The sequence below is a fragment of the Triturus cristatus genome, chromosome 1_2, assembly GCF_964204655.1.
Source record: "Triturus cristatus chromosome 1_2, aTriCri1.1, whole genome shotgun sequence".
Classification (NCBI taxonomy): Eukaryota; Metazoa; Chordata; class Amphibia; order Caudata; family Salamandridae; genus Triturus; species Triturus cristatus.
The window spans coordinates 582351385-582373294 of NC_140580.1; the positions used below are offsets into that span (position 1 = coordinate 582351385).

The 21910-nt window shown below is 48.8% G+C and overlaps 1 protein-coding gene across 1 annotated transcript in view; it reads left to right on the forward strand.

The window, feature by feature from the left end:
* The window catches only part of AS3MT (arsenite methyltransferase), a 228030-nt gene extending 206770 nt beyond the window's left edge, over window positions 1–21260 (forward strand). The window contains exon 11 of the mRNA XM_085606584.1: window positions 20296–21260. Coding sequence (XP_085462710.1) covers window positions 20296–20394 — 99 coding nt within the window. The 3' untranslated portion in view covers window positions 20395–21260. The remainder of the gene's footprint in view (window positions 1–20295) is intronic.
* The last annotated feature ends 650 nt before the right edge of the window (window positions 21261–21910 follow it).

A 21910-nucleotide genomic window follows, 5' to 3' on the forward strand; every position in this document is an offset into this window, starting at 1 on the left:
AAATGTCTGCTAAAATTGTGCTTTTATGATTTACATTTTAAATCGAATAAAGCGGTTTTTGATTTGATTTGATTTGGCCCAGTGGTAGATTCTTCACTTGAGAAAATTAAGAAAGATACTGAGGTAGCCAAATCTATGGGAGCCCTTCAGTCCACACAGGGTTGTGCTTCCTTTCAACGCTCCTTTTACCGAGGAGGTTATAAATAACCTCATCAGAAGGCACCTCCACCAATAAGGGAAAACCAACCCTCTCCATCTTGGGGCTTGTTACTGGGGTAACAACGGTAAGGGCAGGGGCCGGGGTTCAAACACGCAACTCCCCCGCCAACACAAAGCAGTGACTTGCCTTCACTTCCCCCCCGACCACTCAACACCTGTTGGGGGAAGACTGTCAGATTTTCTACCAATCTGGAAATCAATAACAACAAACAATTGGGTACTCCAAATTATCCGTTCTGGTTACTGCCTGGAATTTATCAACACTCCTCCAGATATTCCACCAAAGCCCCACAAACTATACACCAGACCACCTATACCTCCTCAAACAAGAGATCTGAAAGAGACACGTTAGTGATAGATTCCTTACCTTAGAATATCCCCAGGCGTCAGACTGGATCCGGAAAGTTTTTTGTAGCAGTACCCCTGCGCATTAGTAGGTGGCGTCGTGCGGCTCCGCGTCCGTCACTGGCATCGTAAGCGCCGGGATGACGTCACGGAGACTACTTAGGCGCCACCCATGCGCGCTGACTTCAGTTCTTTCTTTTTCCGCACCAGCAAGCGCAGATCCGGATAGAGCATGTTCCTTAGTCACTTTTTGACTACTCTTTTGAGACTTTTGTCTCCCCCTTTTTTCTCCTGGTGCACGTAGGGATGCCTGGATTTAAGTCCTGTGGGGCCTGCCGTCGCAATATATCGGTGGCAGACCCCCATGATGTTTGCCTCTACTGCCTGGAGACCGACCACGACTCCCAGGCCTGCCGGAATTGTCAGGCCATGGCCCCGAAAGCCTTGAGGGAGCGGCGCCGGAAGCTGCTGGAGGTCCGGCACTCGTCCCAACGCCGCTCCAGGTCCAGGGACCGTTCCTGGGACTGCTCGCGGGGCCGCAGCCGTCGCTCCTCAGGCTCCAAGTCTTCACCCTCGGATTCCGGTAAGGGACGACATAAAAAGAAGTCGAAGAAGCGTGTTCGCTCTCCATGTCCCCCCGTCGGTCCTCGGATGTGGACGAGGGGGACAGGGGTTCTGCCTCTGGGGCTCCCTTGGGGCTTGGGAGTCCCGCGGCCTACCTGCCTTACCCAGGTCCGTCGGCGACTCCGGGACAGGTGCAAGAGTTTCTTGCCAACATGGACCGGCTTTTTAGGCCTCGGGCTCCGGCCGGTGCGCCTTCGGGCACCGCGGTCCCGTGTCCAGATCCTGTTGGCCCAATGGCACCACCGGCGGATCCAGTTTTGGCACCACAGGATCCTACACCGTTGGCTCCGGTCCCGGCGCCACGAGGTCCAGCGCTCGCTGCCCTTGGCTCCGCCTCCGGGGCCGCATTGGATGCCGTTCGTTCCGCCCTTGCCCCAGTTCCAGGACCAGTTTGCTCCTGCCTGGGATCCGCATTGGGACACGGTGCCGTTTCCGACGCCGTTCATCCCTGCTCCAGCTCTGCCGCCGTGGCCGGTTCCTCCTGCTACGGAGGTGGGGGATGACTGGGAGGGGTCCGAGGACCCTCTTGCCCATCAGTGTGACTCCGAGCAGGACTGGGTGGACGATCTGGAGGACGCTGGTGACCTCGATGTCTCTTCTGACCCGGGGTTTGCCTCTCCCCCGCCTACAATAGAGGAGGGTGCTTCCTACACGATGGTGCTCCGTCGGGCTGCTGAGGTCCTCAACCTCGATCTTCCTACGGTGGCCCTCAAAACGAACCTCCTCACCAAGGTGCTCCAGACGGCGTCTACTTAGTCGGAGCCACTGCTTCCCTTCAATGACGCCCTCACCGACGTCCTGTTGGGCACTTGGTCGCGACTGGCCACGGGGGCCCCTGTGGATAAGAATGTCGCCAGGCATCACCGCCTGGTGCCTGGTGACCCCGCGTTTCTGACCACTCGTCCCACGTCTGAGAGTCTGATCATCCAGGCCTCGACGTCACAGAGTGCTTTTCCCACGGCTCCGCCGGATAGGGACTCTAAGAAGCTGGAACAGTTCGGGAAGCGGTTGTTCTCTTCGGCCAGCTTGGGGCTGCGGTTGGTGAACACCGCCTGCTTATTGGGCCGCAATTCCCACGTGGTGTGGGATACCGTTGCTCAGGTGTTGCCTCAGTGTCCTGAGGAGGTCCAGGCTGTACTTTCCCAGGCGGTTGCTGAGGGTAAGGATGCGGCTAAGTTCGCCATTCGGTGTGGTTTGGACACCGCTGACTCGTTGGGCAGGGCGATTTCTACGACTGTGGCGCTGCGTCGCCACGCCTGCTTGCAATCTACTGGGTTCTCGCCCGATGTCCAGAGCTCGCTCATGGATATGCCCTTTGATGGCACTCGCCTGTTTGGCGATAAGGCCGACAGTGCTCTGGAGCGTTTTAAGGACTCACGGGCCACGGCCAAGTCCTTGGGTCTTTCCAAGAAGACCCTGGCCACTTCTGGTTTTCGTTCCTTTCGTGGCCAAGGCAGGGGCGCCCAGGCACGTTCCTTCAGCAAGCCTGTGCAGAACCAGCCTCAGCGCAGCTGCGGACGCAGCTTCCGCAGGGGCGGGTGTTGCAGATCATCCGCAGAGGTTACTCTCTTCCCTTTCAGTCCTCCCCTCCAGCCATGCCACCTCGGTGCCACTGCATGTCGGGGGATCACTTGGTACTTCTCCAGCAGGAAGTCACGGCCCTCTTGGTCATGGGGGCCATCGAGTGCGTTCCTGGGCCGGAAGTAGGGAGTGGTTGTTATTCCCAATACTTTCTGGTCCCCAAGAAGAACAAAGGGGGCCTGCACCCCATCTTGGACCTCTGGAACTTCAATCGCTTCCTCTGGAAGGAGAAGTTCAAAATGCTGACTCTGGCTCAGGTCCTGGCTGCCCTCGACCCTGGAGACTGGATGGTAGCGTTGGACTTGCAGAACGCATATTTTCACATCCCCGTCCTACCGGCCCACCGGCGTTACCTGCGGTTCATGGTAGGCCAGAAGCATTTTCAGTTTTCCGTGCTCCCCTTCGGCCTTACCAGCGCCCCTCGGGTGTTCACAAAGGTGATGGCGGTGGTTGCAGCTCATCTGCGCAGGTCGGGGGTGTCAGTCTTCCCTTACCTCGACGACTGGTTGTTGACGGCGGGCTCGCCCCAGGCAGTCGTCAACCACCTTCAGACTACGGCCGACCTCCTGCATTTGCTGGGGTTCTCCATCAACGTGCCGAAGTCGCACCTGAGTCCCTCTCAGAAGCTCCCCTTCATCGGAGCGGTTCTGGATTCGACGCTGTTTCGGGTTTATCCTCCCGAGCAGCGAGTCCGGGATATTCAGGCTATGATTCCGATCTTTCAGCCTCTGTCCCGGGTTTCAGACAGGATGACCCTCCGGGTTCTGGGCCTGATGGCCTCCTGCATCCTGCTGGTGACACATGCCAGATGGCATATGAGGGCTCTGCAGTGGGACCTGAAGCTCCAGTGGGCGCAACATCAGGGCAACCTGTCCGATCATGTCCAGATCTCGGAGGGCACTGCACGGCAATTGCGGTGGTGGCTCACGAATCGCGATTGGGTCAATGGCAGATCTCTCTCCCTTCCCCAACCGGAGCACACAGTGGTGACGGATGCATCCCTCCTGGGATGGGGAGGCCGCTTGGGAGAGGCGGAGATCAGAGGCCTCTGGCGGAGTCTTTGCTCCATATCAACCTTTTGGAGCTGCGGGAGATCTGACTTGCACTGAAGGCATTCCTTCCCATTGTCCGGGGAAGTGTGGTGCAGGTGTTCACGGACAACACCACCACCACGTGGTATTGCAACAAACAGGGCGGGGTGGGGTCCTGGACCCTATGTCAGGAGGCTCTGCGCCTCTGGACATGGCTGGAACATCATGGCATTTCCCTGGTGGTTCAACACCTGGCAGGTTCTCTGAACGCCAGGGCAGACGAACTCAGCCGCCGGTGCTTGATGGATCACGAATGGCGTTTGAACTCGGACGTGGTGCAAGGTCTCTTTCTGCAGTGGGGAGAGCTTTGGTTAGATCTATTTGCCACCGAAGAGAACGCGCAATGTCATCAGTTCTGCGCGTTGGAATTTCCAAGGTGGCACTCGCTTGGCGACACTTTTCGGCGCGAGTGGAGTTGCGGTCTATTGTACGCCTTTCCGCCTATACCACTGCCCAGAGTGCTGAAGAAGATTCGGCGTGACCGGGCCCAAGTCATCCTTGTGGCTCTGGATTGGGCACGAAGATACTGGTATCCCGAGCTACTCAGCATGACGATTGATCCCCCGATCCGTCTACCTCTTCGGGGGGATCTTCTATCGCAGCAGCAGGGGACGGTCCTCCACCCGAACCTGTCCAGTCTCCACCTCCATGCGTGGAGATTGAGTGGTGACAGTTGACGGCTTTCGATCTTCCTCCCGAATTCTGTGATGTCATTCTGGCAGCCAGGCGTCCCTCCACTAAAACGGTATACGCCTGCAGGTGGAACAAGTTTGTGGCATGGTGTACAGCGAAGGCTGTGGATCCCCTTTCTGCCCCTCTTTCTGAAGTTCTTCTGTTCCTTCTTTCTTTGGCCCAGCAGGGCTCTGCTCTGGGCACTATCAAAGGTTATCTTTCGGATCAGCCTTCTCTCTTTAAGTCCCTGGTTGTTAACTGTTGCCTTAAAGGCATTACGCACACGTTTCCTCCTGTGTTGTTCATCCTACCTCGATGGGACTTGAATATCGTTTTGACCTATCCGATGTGCGCTTCTTTCGAGCCCCTTCATACCTGTCCTTTGCGTCTTCTTACTCTTAAGACAGCTTTCCTGGTCGCTATCACCTCAGCCAGAAGAGTGAGTGAGCTCCAGGCTCTTTCTTCCAAACCTCCTTTCCTTTCTGTTCATCCGGACAAGGTGGTGTTAAGGACCCGTCCTTCTTTTTTGCCAAAGGTGGTCACGCCCTTCCACATCGGGCAGACCATGACTTTGCCTACCTTCTTTCCGCCTCCGCATCCTTCGAGGGATGAAGAGAGGCTCCACCGTCTGGACCCGAAACGTGCACTCCAACAGTTCCGGGTGGATGATCAGCTCTTTGTTGGCTACGTGGGCGCCAAAAAAGGTTGGGCTGTGCCCAAATGGACCATCTCTCGGTGGGTCATTCTGTGCATCAAAGCATGTTACTCCTTGGCTAAGAAGAAGCCTCCTGTGGGGGTGCGTGCCCATTCTACCAGGGCAACTGCAGCCACTACTGTCTTGGGACGTGGCGTCCCCTTGCAGGACATTTATCAGGCAGCTACGTGGGCCTCGCTGCACATGTTTACCAAGCATTACTGCCCTGCCTTGACAGTCAGGTCCGGAGAGACGGCTTCTTTGGCCGTTCTGTTCTCCGTGACTTTCTGGTGTAATCTCTTCGCAGACCCACCACCGGGGTTGGTATTGCTGGGGTAGCTATTCTAAGGTAAGGAATCTATCACTAACGTGTCTCTTTCCGATGCACAAGTTACTACTTGTGTAACGATATATCTGTAAGAGACATTATTTCGTGATAGATTCCTGACCGCCCCACCCATCCTCCCCGTTCTGCGAACTGATTCTAGGGTTAAGGTCATTCCCCTTTCAGGGCCCTAGTTTCATGGCACCAGTGGTCAGTTTCTTCCATGGCTCTGCGTTCCTGGCGCGGAAAGTCGTGTACAGAACTGACGTCAGCGCGCATGGGTGATGCCTAAGTAGTCTCCGTGACGTCATCTCGGCGCTTACGACGCCAGTGACGGACGCGGAGCCGCACGACGCCACCTACTGACGCGCAGGGGTACTGCTACAAAAAACTTTCCGGATCCAGTCTGACGCCTGGGGATATTCTAAGGTAAGGAATCTATCACTAACTAATGTCTCTTACATTAGTAACATTAGTACAAGTAGTAACTTGTGCATTCGGTCTCTACTTCTAAAAGGGGCTATAGAGCCTGTGCCGCCCCAACATCACTGGTCGAGCGTATACTCCTTTTATTTCCTGATTCCCCAAAAATACGGTTCTCTCAGACCAATTTTAGCTCTCTGAGAACTCAACTGGTACATTCAGTCAGACCATTTCCATTTCCACATGGTGACACTTCAACAGGTACTTCTTCTGCTACAGGAAGGTGACTTTCTATCTACTCTAGATCTAAAAGACGCCTACTTTCATATACCAGTTCATCCTGCTCATCGCCAATGCCTCAAGTTTGTGGTAGCGGGTCAGCACTATCACTTCAGGGTACTCCCATTCGGTGTCACCACCGCCCCCAGAGTCTTCACAAAGTGTCTGGCCGTAGTAGCTGCTCACCTAGGAGAGAGAGCATCCACGTCTTCCCCCTACTTAGACGACTAGCTCATCAAAACCAACACATACCAACAATGTCTGTAGCACACTTTCAGGTCAATTTGGTTACTGCATCAACTAGGGTTCACAATCAGTGTACCAAAGTCACATCTCCAACCATCCAATACAAAGGACTACCTAGGAGCCACAATAGATACTCAAGAAACTCTCGCTTTTCCCAGCTCAGCCAGATTTCGAAATATTCAGGCTTTAGTTCTTCGCTTTCAACCCAATCCTTGGATTCCAGCTCGAACTTACATGCAGCTACTTGGAATGATGTCATCCTGCATCATGATCGTTCCCCATGCCAGACTGCACATGTGTCCACTTCAAGAATGCTTAGCCAGTCAGTGGAAGCAGTCTCAAGGTCTATTTACCGAACTAGTGTTGGTAAGCGGCCGTACTCATTGCTCTCTGCAGTGGAGGAACACACAATATTTATCAAAAGGACTGCTGTTCATAGACCTGGTTCCACAGATAGTACTGACAGCGGACGCGTCCCTCACTGGCTGTGAAGCTCATCTACAACTGCACACAGTGCAAGGCTTGTGGAGCCAATAACAAACGTTGCTCCACATCAACCACCTAGAGCTGCTTGTAATATTTCTAGCACTCAAGGCATTTCAAACTCACCTACAGGGCAAAGCTGTCCTAATTTGCACAGACAACATGACCGCCATGTATTATATACAAATACAGGGGGGCCACACTCTCCAATTGTCCCCCTTAGCCCAAGACATCTGGAGGTGGGCAATTCACCACAAACTTTATCTCCTATTTGAAAACGTCACAGGAGTCAACAACCAGATTGCAGATCTCCTCAGAAGATAGAGACAGCAAATACACGAATGTGAACTCCACCCTCAGGTCCTCCTTCCATACTTTCAACGTTGGGGAGTCCCTCACATAAACCTGTTCGCCACATACCAAAAGGCAAAATGCAAAACTCTGCATCCAGGTATCCACACCCATTGTCCAAAGGCAATGCACTATGGATGAATTGGTCAGGGATATTTGCTTATGCTTTTCGCCTCTCCCACTCATTCCATTAGTGGTTCGGAACCTCAACCAAGCGTCCCTGACACTAATCCTAGTTGCTCCCACATGGGCACGTCAACCTTGGTTCACAACCCTATTGGAACTCTCAGTAGTTCCTCATCAAAAACTACGTCTTCCACCCAATCTTCTCACACAGAGCCATGGAGACATAAGACACCCAGACCCCAGTCAACTCAATCTGGCGATCTGGCTCCTGAAGTCTTAAAGTTTGGCTATCTTAATCTACCGCCTGACTGCATGAACATTATCAAAAAGGCTAGGCGTCCTACCACAAGAGCCTACTATGCAGCAAAGTAGAAATGGTTTATGATATAAGGTAATAACAACCACATCATCCCCCTGATGCTTCTGCACTAAACATATGTTATTTGTTACATCTACAACGTTCCAATTTAGCGTACACTTCCATACGTTTACATCTCGCTGCAATAGCTGCATACCTTCAGAATAGACAACATATATCTCTTTTTAAAGTACCTGTTCCCCCGAGACGTCCACCTGCTCCAGTATGGAATCTCATATTGTTCTCACCAGACTAATGGGTCCACCCCTTGAGTCATTGCACAAATGTGAACTGCAATTTCTCACATGGAAAGTTGCTTTCCTCGTTGCTATCACATCACTCAGAAGAGTGGGTGAGCTTCAGGCATTAACTATAGAAGAACCCTTTTTACAAAAGCACCAAAATAAAGTGGTTCTTCAGAGTAATCCTAAATTCCTTCCTAAAGTCATTTCTGCTTTTCATATCAATCAATCTGTTGAGTTACCTGTGTTCTTCCCTCAACCAGATTCAGTGGCAGAACGTGCACTACACACATTAGATGTGAAGAGAGCATTGCTTTATTAAATCAACACAAAGGCAATCCCATATCAAAATCGGGTATTGCAAGGTGGATAGACAAGTGCATTCAAATATGCTATGCAAAAGCTAAACGAACGTTAACAGTTCCCCCTAGAGCACACTCTACACGTAAACTGGGGGCTTCTACGGCACTCTTAGGAAATGTACCCATAGATGACATTTGTTAGCAAGACAACAAGCTAGGGTGGACCAGACCGTTTTACGTACACTATTCCAAACCACTGCAACAGATACAGGTTAGCCACCGCTTTGGGAGATAACTGCTATATAGTCTATTCATAGCATATGATCTATAGCTCATATGCCTCGAACGGAAAATGCTACTTGCACAGTATGCATCTGTTCTTGGCATATTGAGCTGTAGAGTAATATGCGCCCACCCACCTCCCCGGGTACCTATACCTGTTGCAGTAACATCTTACTTAGATACATGCATTCATGGACATCTCCTTTTACTACTCCTACTAACTCCATTATTACCCTCTGCGGCAAAACAATCTAACAATGGAGTCGATGCACATGCGCACTATCATCAAAAGGAGGATTCACCAACCTCGCGACTGGAAAGACTTCTTCGAAGAAAAAGAATAAAGTGCAAACATCCGGACCCAACACTAGATGGCGATCTATGCATAGCATACGACTCTACAGCTCTATATGTCAAGAACAGATGCATGCTGTGTAAGTAGTATTTTCCTTCCCACATCACAGTTTGAAAAGTATCACATTTATATGAGTAAAAGCTGAAAGAATGAGTCTCGAATGTTGTCTTTCATAGATTTCAAATACTTGTGTCATCATCCCATTTGGATTATGTGATAACCCACCACGACGTCCCTTTGTTTCATCTGGATATTTAGTTATTTTTTGTTTTACAGAAAACCATAAAATTATTCACACCATTTACCCATAATAAAATTAGGACAATTTCATCAATCATCATAGAGTAAATGTAGCATTTATTGATTTCAAGTTTGCCAATATTTCCATACATTAAACAATGGTTATGTAAAAAAATATCTCTCATTATTTCCAATATTTCATTATTTTTACTTGGTTTACCTAGTTCAGAATTGAGGTAACAAATCAATCTTTTTAATGAGGCAGGACTCTACAATTAATCAGTGGGTTGCTGTTTCATTATTGGATAGATAGACCATATAGAAGCATAACCCCTGAAGTTTACCAAACCTGTGCCTCCAGAGACTGACCCTCAAAATCCTCTTCTGGGACCCTCTGCATCTCCAGAGCAACCTCATAGGCTTCAAACCACCTAATGTCATCCTCCACAACCAGGTTAGGCATCAGATTGTGGGAATGTGGACCCTCTTGTCTCCAGAGGGCAGTACAGGTATGCTGACACCATTACTCTGACTGCCTGGCTCCGATGTCCAGTTCTCTGAGGCTCCTTTAATTAGCCTGCCACTCCAAAGCAAGTTTTAACTCAATGACCAATTTCTGAGTGATTTCCCTCTTAGCAGCAGCCTTTCTCTTCTCTGCCTCAGCCGTTCCCTCCTCCACTTCCAGTTTGAGTTTGGCCAGCTGCAGTTTGAGCTCTCTCTCAGCCATCCTATACTGAGAGGGAGCACCACTCGTGAGAATTTTGTCCTGCCCTTCCAGGTGCTGCAACTCAAGACCTGTGCCCAGGTCCTTCTCTTGCTGCTCCTCATCATCTTCCCCCTCCTGGTCCACAGATGCTGTCAATGATTGATGAACTTCCACCCAGGCCCTCGGATCCTTCTAGGGCTCCAGCCTCCTGGTGTTCCACAAAGTCAGTCTGGCTTAACTTAGAGTCAGAGTGTAAAGTATTTATGCACCACACAAACAGTAATACAGTGAAAAGACTACACAATAAAAATTCAATGCCAATTTAGAAAAATAGAGTAACATTTAATACATTATTTGACACCAAAACAACAAAATCCAATTGGTAGATTTGGAGATATGCAACTTTAAAGATTCTGTGCAAATCAAGCACCAACCGCGGTTATCTAGTCGTGGTAGGCCAGGTCCAAGTCACAAGTTCCGGCTGACCATAATGGAGCGCGGGCCGATACAGGAGTAAGTTCAGTCAGCTTACAAAAGTACCTTGTGGCCTGAACCTCGAGATTCGAGGTCCTTGCATCAAGATGCACGGGCCGGCATCAAGAAACTGACGATGAGTAGCTGCGATGCGAGGTCGGACGTCAAGATGCATCGCACAGTGGTGGGGTCTATGATGGTCGTCGAAGAGCTGGGAAGCTAGGTTCTGCGTCGAGGGTTGGCTTGCGGAGATTTGCGCTGCGATGCGTTAGCGCTGGAGACGAGATGCATCACACTGGGCTGGTGTCAGCGTTGGCTGGCATCAAAGAAGCTGCCAGTGCTTTGGAAGACTTTCGCTGAGATGTGTCAAGGACGAGCTGCGTTGCGCTGGGCCAGAATCGATGGCGGGCTGCGTTGCAATGCTTTGAGATGTGTGCAGCTGCGTCAACGTCGAAGTCTGTTACGTCCTTGTGGTTTGAAGAGGGGGCCAGCCAACTGACCCGTGGATATTCCTTGGAGTTCTAGGTCCACACAGGCAGGCTGGATTCAGCTGGGCAGCTTGCAGCAGCAGAAGAGTCCTCGTGCAGCAACAGCAGGCTTTGGGAAGCAAAGTAGTTCTTGGTCAGCAAGCAGATTAGCATAGCAGACTTCACAGCTGGGCAGTCCTTCCTAGGGGAGTCCACAACCATAAGTGATCTGAAGAGTTGGATCTGAGGGTCCACTACTTATAACTTGTGCCCACTTTGACATGGGGGAAGCTTTTATAGTACTCCCCCTGCTGAGATGTCTGGAATTTTCTGCCTCCCTGCCCTGGCCCGAGCTTGTCTAGGGCACAAAAGACTTATGTGAAACCCTTTTGGGTGTGCTGAGGCAGATTCTTTGTGATGTGCAAGGTCCACACCCCCTCCCCATCAAGTGAGAGTTGTCCCATCCTGCCAATACCTATTCCTCCTTTATCTCACTGTCAATGAGCAATACACAAATGCCAGGCACACCTAGACACGTGACCCAGAATACATACTGCAGGCCCCAAATGGTTGGGACAAGAAAATGCCAACTTTCTAAAAGTGGCCTTTTCTGAATTGTGACTTAAGATCTAACTTTAAGATCCAACTTTACCATTAAAAAAGGTTTTAAATTGCAATTCTTTAGAGACCAAACCACACATTCTACCTGCTCCCAATTGAAGGTTATCTCTAATTAAATGTTATGAGGTAACCCAATGTTATCTTTTGGGAGAGGCAGGCCTTGCAGTAGTGAAAAACAAGTTTAAGAGTTTTTCACTACCAGGACATGTAAACGTTAAAAGTATATGTCTAACTTTGTAAATACGCTGCACCCTTCCCTGTGGATTGTTTAGGGGCTACCCTAGGGGTGATTTATATGTATCAAAAAGAAATGTTTAGGCCGGGTAAAAGGTTTATTTCGCAGGTTGAAATAGCAGTTTAGAACAGCACACTCAGGTTGTAATGACTGGCTTGAGATAGGTATTAATAGCTACTTAAGTGGGTGGTACGAGTGCTACGAGCCCACTAGTAACATTTAACTTACAGGCCCGGGGTACATTTAGTACCACTGTACTAGGGTCTTACAAGTGAGTTAAATGTGCCAATTGGGTGTAAGTTAATTTTACTATGTTTAAAGGAGATAGCACAAGCACTTTAGCACTGGTTAACAGTGGTAAAGTGCGCAGAGTCTTAAGTCCAGCAAAACGAAGTCAGCAAAAACAGGAGGATTGGAGGTAAAATGTTGGGGTAAATCACACTAATGAGCTAAGGTCCAACAGGTACCTACTTTCCTCAACCTATGGCCTTTGTTTAAAATGTGGCTGTCAGCCTACCTATGTGGCACTTGTAGGTAGTCTACAAAATGTAGATATTTCAGTTACATTGACAGGTATTTTTACCAGTGCTGGGTCATGCCTGCATAGCGATACCTATGGCGGATGAGAAAAGTTTGTGGCGGCCTGTGGTACCCAGCCCCATGCTACACCCATCATAATTCCTCCAGTTGACCCCACCAAAACTTCAGCCCCTTGCTGCCATTTCAACTCCACTGTGATTCAACCACTTCTGCCATTAGGACTCAGCCTAATTCATCAGCAGCCCAGGTGAATCAGCTGCTTGTTACCATAAAAGAACTCATACCGGTTTGGCTTCATCCTTTGCTGCATTTCTACGACCATCTCTTGCAGTCGGTCGCGCCTCGCCTGACTCGCGGGTGGGGGGGAGGGGGTGGCACGGCTGTTCGGGCGGGGGGGGGTGAATTTAACAAAAAGAAACTTATCTTACCGGGTCCCGCGCCGCCTCCGCTCCTGGCACAGGAAGAAGGCTGCCTCCCTCCCTTCCCCTAAGCCAATCACAAAGCTGCAATGGCAGCCTTGTGATTGGTGCGGACAGCGCCCAGCTAGGCGCCTGTAGGGAGGCCGTTTTCTCTATGTAGGCTGCATACATCCTACTTAAAGAAAATGCAGAGTGCCCATGACTGGTTTGGTTGGCCCCAGAGGACCCATTTCAACTCCACTGTGATTCAGCCATTTCTGCCATTAGGACTCAGCCTAATTTCATCAGCAGCCCAGGCGAATCGGCTGCTTGTTATCATAAAAGACCTCACACTGGTGTGGCTTTATCCTTTGCTGCATTTCTACAACCATCTCTTGCAGTCAGTCGTGGCTCGCATGACTCGTGGGTGGGGGGGGGGAGGAGAGAGGGTTGCGTGGGTGTTTGGGCAGGGGGGGGTGAATTTAACAAAAAACAAAATTACCGGGTCCCGCACCGCCTCCGCTCCTTGCCGGGTCCCGCTGCTGGAACAGGAAGAAGGCAGCGTCCCTCCCCTCCCCTAAGCCAATCACAATGCTGCAATGGCAGCGTTGTGATTGGTAAGGACAGCGCCCAGGTAGTCGCCTGTAGGGAGGCCATTTTCTCTATGTAGGCTGCATGCATCCTACATAGAGAAAATGCAAAGTGCGCATGGTTGGTTTGGTCGGCTCCAGAGGGCCGACCAAACAGTCAGCGCACTCAGAGTGGGCAAGCCACTCCTCCCCGACTCACCCACCCACCTGCCCGCCTCCAACCAGGCATACCATTCTGCTTTCTCGCAGCTCGAGAAGCAGAAACATAAAATGGTATTTAAAATACCATTTTATGTTTCTGCTTCTCGCACTGCGGCAAAGCAGTGGAGCGACGCTCCTCCCCCCAATAGAGTAGCCACCCCTGCTTGCAGTGTTCCTAATGTGCTTCCCTTGTACTGCTTTCATGGCAAGGACGCTGAGGCTACTATGGGGTGTATATGATGGTGAAGCTGACTGCCGATTCCAACACAAAATAGAGTAACATAATGCACAGGAGGTGGATGGACATCTGCCTTTTTTTCTTTGTCATAGTTGTTCTCCTGTAAATGAGGCCCTTAATCTTGAAATTAACACCTCGGCCCAGAGTTACTAACACTTTGCGCCAGGTTTGCACCACAAAAGTGACCCAATTCAGTGCAGCATGGTAAATTTGGGGTTTACTCTCCATCTCAGGTAGGGATTTCTGTCAAAAGATTACGCCACCTTGAGACAGTTATACCTTTAGTAAAACATTTTATTTACTTCAAATGTTTACAACCTTGCTGTACACACAAAGTTCGCAAATGTGTTAAACTTTGTCTAAGCCTAGTATTTTGTACTGGAAGGGTACCATTAAAGTACAAAACCTATGATTGACATTACACACACCTGCTTGCACTATGATGAAAGGGTGTATGCATTGGCTCAAGGCAGCCAAAAATGCACTAGCACAGGAAGAGAGAGAGAAATAGAGTCATATCTTATTTACATATGGCACTGTTCTGCTCTCTGCCTACAACACAACGCAGCACAACAATGTTGTTTGCTGCACGGTGTTGTATCACTTTTTAGCAAATTTGCCCCCTTCAGTTTTATTACAAAATATAAAAACCTTTCCCAGGCTAACACCCTTCAATATGAGTACAGTAGAATGGTTCAGTGCCATGAAACTGTTTAGTCAATATGCTCTCATTAAAAGTCGTAATAGAAAGAATTATATTGATTGATCAATAACTGTGTTGAAGAACCACACCATAAACCTAGCAAGCCTTTGACAGCAAAGCACCACAAGTTGAATTAGTGCCAGGTGTGCCCTGCAATCATTGCTATCCTTCTCAGAGCACCAGCCCATTAAGAGTTGTTTATTGTTGCTCAGTGATGAGCAGGCATCATGTTTTTAGGATATCACCCCTCATCAGCCAGGCTGTTTGACTCCAGCGACATGGCGAGCACAGGACCCACATCTGAGCATACCTGCCCACTTGGGGTGAAAAATGCACAAAAAAAACAATTGATGGACGGAATGCTGAACAATGTCAAACATTCACTCCCTTTACAGCTATCTGGGCCTAAGTCCATCTTTTTGTGCTCCTCATGCCATTCCAGTTTGGACCCAGCCATATGCAAATCAGTCCTGACCCTGCTCCCCATGGGAACAGTCACGCCTGAATTGCCAGGCTAGGTCCTCCTGGGACCAGAAAGAAGCATCCTGCGACTGGTTTCAGGGTATCTCCCCTCTTCAGCCAGGATAGCTTGACTCCAGTGGCATGCAGAGTACGGTACCCATGTCTTTGCATACTAGTCCAACTCAGGGTGACAAATGCAAAAAAGAACAATTGATAGACGGAATGCTGCACATCCATCATTTGTTTACGTAGGCTTTAACCTTTAGGCTTGTAATCCATGTTTCATCAGCATCTTATTTTCACAGAGGCCACAGAAACCACAGTCCTTTCAAAAGAACAAGTTGCCCTTATTGGAGTGTACCAGACCACATGGTACAGAGCCATCGGCTAGATGCCCTCCTTCAGAAGACTGGCCAAACAAGAACCTTGAAGCAAAAAGATCTTCCTCTCGATGTAGTCTGGTCGTATACAGACCCCATGTTGTACATAATTTGCTGTTTGCTCTTAGTTGCTCCTGTGATTTAATTTGTTTAATTTCTTCACAACCTTTTAATTGAATAATAATTTTTTATTGGGCCTTATTCACAAAACTGCAGATACGCTTAAAAAAAGGTCTAAATGCCTCACCCCTTAGTGTGCGCATGCAGTTTCTAGGCCCTCGATTCTTGATTCACATTTGGGATTGTGACCTACAGGCATGCCGGACCCTCCATGCATTACAAAGCTGCTGGTGCCTCTGCACATATCCCTGATCTAAATTGGCTCCCGTGAGTAACTTGGCAATGGTGCCAGCAAACCCCTACCTCTTAACCATGTGACCCAGGAGCAGGGCACGAGTCGGCGTCCACCCACTATTTTCACAGGGTGGACGCTGTTCCCCCTGCCAGGAAGTTGGGCCACACGGAAATATGTTGAACATGTCCCAGTGTAAGACACCGTGACAGGTTCAGCAGCTCCTGCACGTTGTCTGCTTTCCATTTCTAGCAACAACGTGCAGGCACCAAGGGGGCTTTTTTTTCACCTCCAGCAAGGCCGAAGTTAGGGGGGCATCAGGCCTCCTTTTGTTCGAAAATCCTGACTGGAGGAGGCCGGGTACATCACACTTAAATGTAAATGCACAGAGTGGAAACAAAGGCACGCACACAGCTTGCTATCTCTTCACAGGTACTTGAGGGAGGCATGCTTTTACCTTTGTTCTGTCCTTCTATATAAGTGCAGACACTGTAAACTCTCAGATGGGGTGGTCTGTCCCAGTATTTAAGCAAATAATTTAAATAGCATTATTTAATTTCTTTTATAGCGCTACGTCGTGACGTCATGATGTCACTTGCATAGTGTCTGACTTGGTCAGTCCCCCCACTTCTTTTTATAGGACTTGTGCCCTGCCCAGGACTGGCATGTTGAAGAGGCCGTAGCAGTCGATGCTGACATTTGCATTTACACCCCTGATTTAAGGATGGGATATGAATCTGTATTCTTCTGCTCCTGGCTTTTAGGAGCAGTGGAATGTGATGTCTAGAATGCAAACTGGTGACATGTCTGTTCACAGTATGACTTCCGGGGCAGCCATGCACCTGTTCATGGCTGCCGTAGAGAAAGGGGGTGAAGATTTCAATGCACCCCTCTGTAACTGATGGGTGTGCCGGAAGTTATGCTCCTAGAACACCCTTGAGCTCACAATGTATGAATGTATGCGGCACTTGTCTAGCACAAACCTAGCCAATGGCAGGAGAGCGCTGTACAGGATCTAAGGCAAAGGCTGACGTCAACGAGTGGTTTGAGAGGCAGCCGATTTGTGGACTGTTAGTGCATCATGATGTGTTCTTTGAAGGGGTGAATATTCAACTCTTCCCTGAATTGGAGCAGAGGTGAGGAGACTGATGGACACGGGGTGTTGCTCCAGACTCAGGGGCAGATTTATGTTGCACTTGCGGCACTTTTGCGCCGCCGTTGCGTCACTTTTGTGACGCAGCAGCGGCGCAAATCCTGCGCCATGGTGCGGGGCATTTACAAACGTGACGCATCTCCCAGATGCGTCACGTTGTAAAGCCCTGCGCCACATGTAGGCGTTCCAGGGCAGGTGGGGGCGTTCCGGCGCAGGAACGCCTCCTAAAAGTGGCTGAGTGAAATCTACAAGATTTCACTCAGTCACTTTTAGGCCCATGCTGCGTCAAAACCCTGCGCCTGCTTGAAGCAGGCGTAAGGATTGACGCAGCATTGTACAGATAGGGCCCCCCAGATCATTGCTGGAGATGCGTCGCGCTTGCAACGCAACTCCAGCAATGCGCCACTTTTCGGCACAGATGCGTCACGCATCTGTGCCGTTTTTGCCCCATGGTGCGCCGCATTATAAATGCGGCGCATCCATGGTGGCGCAGCTGTGGCGCATAATAACTGGCGCATCCCTGCTGATATGCAGGGATGCGCCAGTCGTCATAAATCTGCCCCTGGGTGCTTAAATGGAACGTTCACAACCATATCCTGTTATGTACAGGTGCAACTCCTCTTTGGGAATTCGTGCATACGGAAGCGCGCATCGGGGAAAAGGCTCACGAGCATTTCGTCTTACGCAGTGCTGGGTGCTTCATCCTTGCTAAATATATTACTTCAGTCGTGTTTTTATTCTGTGATAATAATTTGATTTCTCTTTGCTCAGCTGCAGCAAAATGGTATGATCACCCCATAACAAGCAAACCCATCTTTTTACATTCAGAGTAAATGTTTGAGGGCCGGGTAAATGAAGGTACAATAGACATTAACAAAAACAGAAGTATTCTCATACGTAACATTGTGCAGAATCCTTGCTGGGCGTTTATACCCAGAAGACGACTGACTGCCACGGAGTGCTCGTGGGGTGTGTAATCGCTGCTTGACCATGAGATTATCAAGCAGGGAAGCCAGCTTTGCATGTTTTTGCAGACTGACCTTCCACCATCAGTTATCCGCGCTGCTGCTGTGCCAGAGCAGTCGTGAAGGCAGAACGAGTCCAAGGAATGGAAACAAGATATGCGAGGGCATAAGGAATGCAGCCCGGCCACAGCTGCGTGTCCTAGAAAGTCACCTTGAGACGTGTGCCACGAGGCAGGGAAGACCGCGCACATTAGATAGGCTTTTTTAAAAAAAATAAACATCCTCACTATTATAGCATCGTAGTAGGCATGGAAGGTTTCAGTTCGTTTGGAAAAATAATCTACGTGCGGTGAGAACTCGGGCTGTGTTTACAATGAAAGACGTTTGCGCCCGCCTTCACTCCTGTCCCCTGCTTCTTATGCTCAGTGCCAAGAGAACACTTTGGCGGGCGGTATCGTGCATATAAAATGCCTTAAATTGATTCTTAATTACATTTGTCATGGAGGATGGATTATATATCATTTTAATAGCTGAGGCAGCACATAACTGTTGCAGTGAATAATGCAATCTGATGTCCAGAAATGTAAGTAGCGCCTGGTATTTTGGGTGGGGTGTTTATTACAGTTTATTACAGTTTACAAGACCATTCACAGCAAAATTATGAAGTAGTGGTGCATTTTCTATCTTCCATTGGCAGCTAGCCAGTCTTAATCATCGAGCCTTGCTTTTTTCGCCGCCTTCTGTGCGCCCTACCCAGCATCTTTGTCAAATATCACTAAAATGTTAAAATCCCTAAAAACCTCATTCGCCTATTTAGATCCGTGTAACCTTCGGTGCTGAAACTGTGCCTCCCTACCCTCGCCCCATCACTAAATCAGCCAAAATGTTGCACAGAGAAGGGACAACCCCCAGGAAGCGGAAGCGGGCCTCCAGTTACTACATGAAAGGATGCGTGCGGATTTGAAGTTTCTTGTCCACTACTGCTTTATCTCTAAACCTATACTAAGCCGAGCCCTGAAATCAGTAGTCAGTCACCAAAGAACTGTCTTTGCACTTGGAATTGAACGACCTATTCGGTGACTACGAGCCTGTTTTTCACCATAGCTTTGGAATTCAATCATATACACATATTAAACACCCAACAGCACAAATGGACTGTTAACAGCTTATGTTGCAACATATAAAAACATTGGGGCTCATTAGGATGGCAGACGGACTGGAGGCCGTCCGCCTTCCTGGTGGGAACCGGGACCGTCCGCAATGCATGCGGCGGTCCCGCACACCCGATCATGATGCGACTGCCACCATGGTGGTCAGATCTTGATTTTTAACATTGAGGTGGGTGCTGCTGACAGCCATTTTGTGCATTTCACAGCACTACGTGGCAGGCACCACACGGTGCTGTGAAATGTAGGGGGGGTACCATGTGTACCCCCCAAGTGCACCCTCACCTCCCCCCAACAGGTCCCCGTCACTAATAACCACCAGCCTTTCCATGGCGGCATCGCCGCCATTGAAATGCCGGCTGTAGCCAGCGTCATGATTTGGTGGACGGTGCCTGCTAGGCGCCGCCACCATTTCTGGCTATATGGACCATCTTCCAGGCAATCTGTAAGATTGCTTTTGGCGGACCCGTGGCAGACAGTCTTTACGTCCGCCACGGTCCGAGCGCGATACCCTCCGCGATCGTAATGTGGCGGGGGGAATCTCGCGGTCCGATTGCGGAAGGACCGCCTCCCCATGGCTGGCGGTGACAGGCCTTCTGCAATCGTAATCGGTCCCATTGTTTTATATACTGATCATCTCAGAATGGTCAATTAAAAAACGAAAATGGTGCCTGCGTCACATGCAAGCACCATGACGCATGGGCAAATGACGTGGTAGCTATATCATCATACTTTATTTTTTTAATTGTTTAAGTGGTGAGTGTCAGTACTTCTATGCATAACATTTGGAGTGGATAACTTCCACGACTAACAAGAATTGGCCCTGCAGATAGGTATTGCTCTTCTTTCAGGTAAAGTCATCACAAAAAAGAGACAATGCACACTGTGCTGCTGCCCTCATATTGCAATCAAGAAAATAAAATGCACAGATCTACGGAAATTGGAACTTCTATATAACTTTAGGGCTTTTCGACCCACCAAATAGAAAAATACAGTTTAGTTTTGAGGATGGTCAACAAATATGCACATGATTCTAATTATATGTAAATTTGCTTCATACATATATTTATTGTAGAAATCCTGAAGATTGACTGAGTTTTACTAGTAGGTGTGTGGACAATCCCAGCCATCAATCTCATTTTGGTAGCTGTACATTGGGACACTAGATTTACACATTGAAAAAAAATACTGTTTTGTTGGATGATTTAATGCATTTTTCCAAAATCACTCAAGTGCTGAAAGCCCCGTCACTGCTGCACGCATACACGCCTACTCCCACCAAGAGCGCTGTCAAAACACTTTGAACGTGTACTTTACCTTTAATTGGTGGTCCACCTGTCGAACGGAATGAGAAACGTGCATTTCTTAGATTTGTAACATTTGTTGCTTTTTTGTTTTCTTTACAGGAGATAACGATTGATCCGTTTCAACTGTTACAACAACTAAAATCGAAAAATACCAAATCGAATGCTGCTACTTGCAGCGGACAAAAAGGCTGCTGCTGAAATCGGGAGCATCCCATGACCAAAGGATGAATATTAGCGTTAGAATTAATGGAGTTCGTAAATTGAAAAATTACATTGTTGTAGTGTAGTTTGCAAATGTAAATGTTTTTAATCACATTGCTGATTCAAAGAATTTGCCTCAGAAAGTCTACTCAGGAGACAGTTGCAGCACACTTTCGGTCATACATATTTCATTTGCTTATGTAGTAAAGGCATACCTGCCGATTTACAAAATAGTTTGACTGTGTGGCGTGGGGGCGGGGCCGTGGAGGGGCGGGGCCTGGTGCCGAGAGGAAGCTAAGAGGCACTCTGCTTCTCACCAAGCCCCACTCCCTCCCCCCAAAACAAAAAATAAAAGAAAGGGTCATCTAGGCTGTCGAGATGTTCTGGGGTGTTTGCACAATTTTTCTGGACATCGGCTTCTTTCCATGTGACCGTGTGAAGGGAGCTGAAATCGTGTGACACACGGTGGCACAGTATGAGTTGGCAAGTCTGTAAGGGTAACCTAAGTTCAGGCTGCTATACATCACTTTGCTTTTAGATACAACTGTTTTTCATGAAATCAGAGATTATATAGCAAAACCATCCACTGAAGACTAATACAGGTCGGAATGCTGGTATCAAGCAACAGGGCTGGAGGCCACGCCCTCCTACAGCAGCCGCCCCCTGAAGCGGAAGGTTCTTCTTGAACGTTCGGAACCGAGTGTGTGTAGTACATCTCTGGTAAGGGAGCGGATGGGCCAGCTACTGACAGTTTAAATAACACTGACAGAAAGGTTCAACTATTACTCCGCCTCAAAGGCCAAATGTAGTATATATAATTTAAAAGTAATTGTATGTAATTTATTAAAATAATTTGCAAGTTATTGTTGAGAGTTTGATTACTGGTTGATAAATAATGAAAGAGATGCACCTTACGAATCTGACAGCTTGCCCTGTCATGGAGTTAACCCTTGATGAACTCTGCTGCAGTGCGCTGGATGCCCTTCCGGGGTGCCCTGAGGGGGGACTTGAACCGAGTGCGGCAGCCACAGAGCCGTTATAAGGTGCGGGTTGAGTGGCCAATTGCAGAGCCTCCCCACCTTTCAGGGGCTGCTCGATAAAGTAATACTGTTGAGTGTGAAAATCAGATTTTTTTTTTAATCCAACACCTGGGCATACACAGCCTGCCTAGCCAAAGCCCTAGCTCACAGGCAGGTGGTGGCAATATTATATAAATCCTTCTGTATCTCTCCCTCTTACTTCATATTTTCAGGCTCACCTCTCTCTCTCTCTCTCTCTCTCTCTCTCTCTCTCTCTATATATATATATATACACACAGATATCTATATATACAGATATCTAAATCTCTATGTACCTAATCCCTTTATCTCAACTCTCACTCTCTGTATCTAACCTTTGTTTACTGCATCTCTCTCTCAATACCCTCTTTTTAGCCCCCTTTCTCTCATTACCGTTGCTCTCTCTGCTATGAGCCTACCTCTACATTGCTAAGTTCCTACCACCATCTCTACCT